This window comes from Neophocaena asiaeorientalis, unplaced genomic scaffold, assembly GCF_003031525.2.
Source record: "Neophocaena asiaeorientalis asiaeorientalis breed wild unplaced genomic scaffold, Neophocaena_asiaeorientalis_V1.1 scaffold258, whole genome shotgun sequence".
NCBI lineage: Eukaryota > Metazoa > Chordata > Mammalia > Artiodactyla > Phocoenidae > Neophocaena > Neophocaena asiaeorientalis.
The window spans coordinates 561,074-567,073 of NW_020172591.1; the positions used below are offsets into that span (position 1 = coordinate 561,074).

The 6,000-nt window shown below is 36.1% G+C and overlaps 1 protein-coding gene across 2 annotated transcripts in view; it reads left to right on the forward strand.

Annotated features, from left to right (window-relative positions):
* NBEAL1 (neurobeachin like 1) overlaps window positions 1-6,000 on the forward strand; it is a 172,453-nt gene that overhangs the window by 119,561 nt on the left and 46,892 nt on the right. For both annotated transcript variants that reach the window (XM_024738332.1, XM_024738333.1), the window contains 2 exons: window positions 2,987-3,135; window positions 3,739-3,872. In XM_024738332.1, the coding sequence (XP_024594100.1) occupies window positions 2,987-3,135; window positions 3,739-3,872 (283 nt within the window). The remainder of the gene's footprint in view (window positions 1-2,986; window positions 3,136-3,738; window positions 3,873-6,000) is intronic.

Here is a 6,000-nt window from a genome sequence, read left to right on the forward strand (position 1 = left end):
GCATCATTGCTTTTTCTTTTGAAGATAGTTTTGCCAGATACAGAATTCTTGATTGACAGTTTTTTCCTTTCACCATTTTGAATATGTCTTTCCACTACCTTCTGGTTTTCACTACCTTTTGTTTCTGATGAGAAATGTGCTATTAACCTTTTCTATTGTGTCCTGTATTGTGGTGCTTTTAGGTTATTCTTTTTGTCCTTGGCTTTTAGTACCTTGGCTTTAGGACCATGTTTGGATATCTTTGTGTTTATCTTGTTTAGAGTTCATTGAGCTTCTTGGATGTGTAGATTAATTATTTTCATATTTGAGAAGTTGCTAACATTATTTTTTCAAATATATTTTGGCCCTTTTTCTCTGTTCTCTCCTTCTGGGTCTCCCTTTGCACATATGTTGTTTTGCTTGATGGTGACCCTTTGAGGTTCTTTCATTCTGCTTGATTCTTCTTTCTTTGTGTTCTTCAGATTGGACAATTTCTTTTGATCTGTCTTCAAGAGCCCTGCTTTTTTCTCCTGCAAGTTCAAATATGCTGTTGAGTCCTTGTGCTTTTCAATTTCAGAATTTCTCATTTGGTTCCTTTTTAAAATGTATATATAATTTCTATCTCTGTATCAATAATACTCTATTTGACTAGGCTTTTTTGCTGTAATGCACTTTGGTTCTTTAAACATAGTTTCCTTTAGTTCTTTTCATGTATTTTTATGATAGCTACCTTGAAGTCTTTGTCTACTAAGTTGAGCATCTGAGGTCCCCCAGAGACAGTTTCTTTTTACTGCTTTTCAGTTTATGGCCCGTATTTTCCTGTTCCTTCCTATGTCTTGTAATTTTTGTGAAAACCATACATTTTAGATAAATTATACCAACTTTGGTTTCTAATCTCCTCCCTTGATGCTGGTTGTTGTTGTTGTATTTTTGTTTGTTTAGTAGTGACTTTTCTAGATTAAGTCTGTGGAGTCTGTTTTACCTGCAGTGAATGCCACTGATATCTGTACTTACTGGGTTTTTGTTTTGTTTTATTTTTAAAGCCTTGCTTACTAGGGGTTGCCCCTGGATCAGCATAGCTTAGTGGTCAGCCAGTGATTAGTTTGTTTTTTGTGTTTAAACCCCTTGATCAGTATGACTGCCACTCTTTGCCAGTGGATCTGTATGTGGTTTAGAGAATGCATTCAAATTTGATGATTTACACATCTGCCCTGACTTTTACTTGTTATGATTGTAAAGCCTCACATTCAGCCAAGAATGAGTAGCTAAGTCTCAAGTATATAATTTATTCTGGACATCACTTTGTTTGGGTTATAAACAACACATGGCAAATAATTCTCAGAACTTATTTTAATACTATAAATTGACCAGGTTCATGGGACTTCCCTGGTGGCACAGTGGTTAAGAATCCACCTGCCAATGCAGGGGGCACAGGTTCGATCCCTGGTCTGGGAAGATCCCACATGACGTGGAACAGCTAAGCCCGTGTGCCACAGCTACTGAGCCTGCGCTCTAGAGCTCGTGAGCCACAAGTACTGAACCCGCGTGCCACAACTACTGAAGCCCGCACGCCTAGAGTCTGTGCTCCACAACAAGAGAAACCACCGCAATGGGAAGCCCACACTCTGCAACGAAGAGTAGCCTCCACTCACCGCAACTAGAGAAAGCCCATGCACAGCAGTGAAGACCCAATGCAGCCAAAAATAAATGAATAAATAAATAAATACATTTATTAAAAGAAAAAATTGACCAGGTTCAATAATATCCTTTGTTGGCATAAGCAGGTTTTTTGGTTAATATAATTTTAGTAATTTTTAAATATGTCCTTGATTATTTTCAGGGAACTGGATGGGGTAGTTATCTAGGGAGCTGTCTTTGGTTTTGGTAGATTTTTTTAGTCAGCCTTTTAATGGGATTTTATTTTCTTTCTTCAAGGACTAGTGAATTCAGTGGATGTCAGTCTCATTCATTTTCAAATGAAAAGCCAAAACTCTTTGTTTCATAGAATAGAAATAACCTTTAGACTATTTACTCTCTCAGGTCACTTTTTTCTCTATTTCATCACTGTGAATATTGGAATTTCACTGTTTAGGAAAACATTTTCAGTTTTTTATTTTAAGCTTAGCTTTAATGGTTGCAATATTCCCAGTTAGGTTGGTGATACTTGTAGAGCTTCTCATCAAAATCCATTGGAAACAAAATTAGATTTAGTCATTGCTATCCTGGAAATGAGGCAAATGTGAAATATCTAGGACCAGAGAGCAGCTGGCTTGAAGGATATACTTGAATAACATACCATGAGTCATAGGAGTTCTCATCTCTGTACTTGGCAGTTAAAAGTCAACTAGGCCACCAGAAGACTGTCCCTTCCCAGTTATTTCCTCCAAAAAGCATACTTGATAACAGTCCTCCAAATATGAGATGACTTCACTTTAAGTATGGTGTGGCAACAGTGGCTCCTAGTATTATCTCCATTTACACTATCAGGGGATGGTATGATGATGATGCTCTAGCTTTTGTTGCTCTTGAAACATCTCATTCTACAGTTTAAGAATCAATCATAATACTTCTAATAATTATTTATGGAACACCACTAATGATACAGTCCTTTATTCACAGATTCATTTATTCCCTGGGTCAATTCATTTATTCCCTGGGTCAATTCATGTCTGCCAAATATAACTAAAAAACATGACCAGTATTGCTGCATGTTTGAACCATCCTCTAGCAGTAGTATTGAAGATTCGCTATATTTCATTTTAATGGGTCATATACAATTGAAATGTAAAACATGTTTTTTGAAACTTAGTTATTGGGTAATAAGTATATTTGGACACATTTAAGTAATTTAATATGCAGTGGAATGGTTTTTGTAGAAAATTCAAGTACTCTTTCTTGGATAGTGACTTTACAGACACGAGATTCGTATTTGAATATGATGTTCTTTTCCATTTACACAGAATACATTGTTGGATGTTGTTTGTTTGGTTGGTTTTTGTTTTTACAGTAATGAGAAAGAAGAACAGGATCAAAAAGAAAAATTGGTGTTGTTGGAAGACTGTGAACTCATTACAATAATTGCCATAATTCCTGGCAGATTAGAAATCACTACTCAACACATTTACTTCTATGATGGCAGCATTGAAAAAGAGGACGGTGAGGAGTTCTGGGGGGATAATTTCTGTTGTTCAATAGTTAAGTATCCAGTTTATCAATCATTAATGAGAAGAAAGCGATAAGGTGGGACTGTAGAATTGTAGTCTACCATGTAAAAGAAGACATGGAAAGTCAGTACGGAATTAAATTTATTATCAACAATGTCCTGAAGGGAATGCTTCCTTTTTATTAATGTTTTTGAAAAGGTTTGGCTAGAGGGGATTGCTATAAACTGAAGTTATAAAGTACAATTTTACTTTTATTTATATGTACACTTGTTCCTAGAGGCTTTTCACCTAATCCTTTATCTGAAAATAAAAAGATATTTAAATCTAAGCTGCCAACATAAAGAGAAAAGGAAAACTGTTTCTAAGATATAATATTCAGAGTTATTGTCTATTCCAATGGAAAGGAAGTAGAAAAGCTATAGAATTTTAAAATAGTCAAATTAAACATCCAATAAATTTAACAAATGGTTTTCATCATACAGAAACTGAATTCCTTTTCCATAGTGCTACTTTTGTCAGGAACTAGGAGGTATTTTCTGCATAGCATGAGTAACTTTTTGTGGTACCCCAGTCACAAGATTGTTTCTGTTTTCAGGAGTAGGCTTTGATTTCAAGTGGCCTCACTCTCAAGTTCGAGAGATTCACCTACGACGGTACAACTTAAGGAGGTCAGCCCTTGAGATTTTTCATGTTGACCAATCCAACTACTTTCTCAATTTCAAAAAAGAGGTATGTAAGATGCTAACTTTCTGGAAGCCCCAGACTGTTAGCTTGAAATTATTTTCCAACTAGTGAGCTGTAGTGAAACTTCACAACTCTACTCTTTCATCGAGTCAAAATATATATTAGAGAAGAAAAAATACATACCTTTGGGACTAACCAGTATATGCATTTTTGTTGGAATTTATGTGCAAGTGTTTGGAGGATATTTGTTTTCAGTTTTTATATATAGGTAGATAAAGAAGTCAATAGAATATTGAGTGTCAGCTAATAGGTGTCTCACAGTATCCAGTTGTGAAATAATATGCAATATATATGATATAACTGGATTTATGAAATTAGGTTGGGTTCAATTCAACAATAGTGGAGCCTGTGTAATCAGGAAGAATAATGGAACATTTTTTTCTAGTAATAGAGTAAATTCTTACATAGTGTAAGTGGTTAAGAGATTGCCACTGAAGCCAGGTTACGTGGATCGAAGATCATTCCACCACTAGCTCTGTAACCTTTGACCCGTTACTTGCCCCCAGCCTTCCTTCCCTCTGTCATATACTTGAGGTCAGACTTGTATCACAGTCTGATAGCTCTCTCCACCTTGCCTAGCTTTCTCTCCATTTTCTCTCACTGTCATCTCTCCTAATAAAATCCTGCATGTTCAATTCTGTCTTAGCATTTGCTTCTCAGATGACCTGGATTAGCATAGTGAATAACTAAGTTTCTGTTCATTTGTGAGTTCCAGGTTTATTTGTAGATGATTTGATTCAGACATTTAAAGAGCATTTTTCTATTTTTACAAAAAGATAATTTTTTACTATTAAAAATAAATTTTCCCCCATAGGAAAATACAATGTATGTGTTTTTTAGAAAGCTATTTTATGTAAGTAAACCAAGCACACTCCTATTGAATACTATGCTTTTGTAAATAGTTTTTTGTTTGTCTGTTTGTTTTTAGACCTAGTGGTATGTCTTTATTTTGTTCCATTTATTTAATTCATTCTTTTGGTGGATTCGGGGCATAATAAGTTCGATTCTTATTGATAGATATAAGATGCTAGAAGGGTATCCAGGGAGAAATGACAAATATCTCCAGTTGGAAATATAAGTGTAAGGTAGACGTTAGGGTGGTAAATATAGATCTGGAATCAGGAGCATATGGGTAACAGATGAAATTATGACAGAAAATAATATCACCTCATGAGCAGAACAGAACAAGAAAAGGAGTAGATGATAGTGGACCCCATCATCAGTTTAAGGAGCAGGTAAAGGAAAAGGAGTTGGTGAGAGACTGAGAAGGATGATCAGAGAGTGATGTAAGACCTGGAGAGTAGTGTCCTGGATGATACGTACGGGAGAGTTTTAGGGGTTGATCTGTAAGGTCTAATGACATGTATCAATAGAGTGAAGCCCAAAACAGATCATCGAATTGGAAAATGAGGTCAACTGCACTGACACAGTTCATCCAGATTGCTATGACAAAATTACCATAGACTGGATGTCTTAAACAACAAATACTTATTTCTCTTAGTTCTGGACTGAAAGCTGGAAGTTCAAGAGCAGGATTCCAGTGCAGTCAGGTTCTTGGTGAACACCTTCTTCCTGGTTAACAGATGCTGTATCCTTACATGGTGGGCAGAGAGGGAGAAGGAGAGAGAGGATGAGAGAGAGAGAAAGAGCTAGCTCTCTGGTTTCTTTTTTTTTTTTTAATTTTATTTTATTTACTTTTTTATACAGCACATCCTTATTAGCCATCAGTTTTATACACATCAGTGTATACATGTCAATCCCAATCGCCCAATTCATCACACCACCATCCCCAACCCCCCTGCGGCTTTCCCCCCTTGGTGTCCATACGTTTGTTCTCTATCTGTGTCTCAATTTCTGCCCTGCAAACCGGTTCATCTGTACCATTTTTCTAGGTTCCACATATATGCATTAATATTTGATATTAACGTGAGTTTATCTCTGGGCTTTCTATCGTGTTCCATTGATCTATGTTTCTGTTCTTGTGCCAGTACCATATTTTCTTGATTACTGTAATTTTTGTAGTATAGTCTGAAGTCAGGGAGTCTGATTCCTCCAGCTCCGTTTTTTTCCCTCAAGACTGCTTTGGCTATTCGGGGTCTTTTGTGTCTCCATA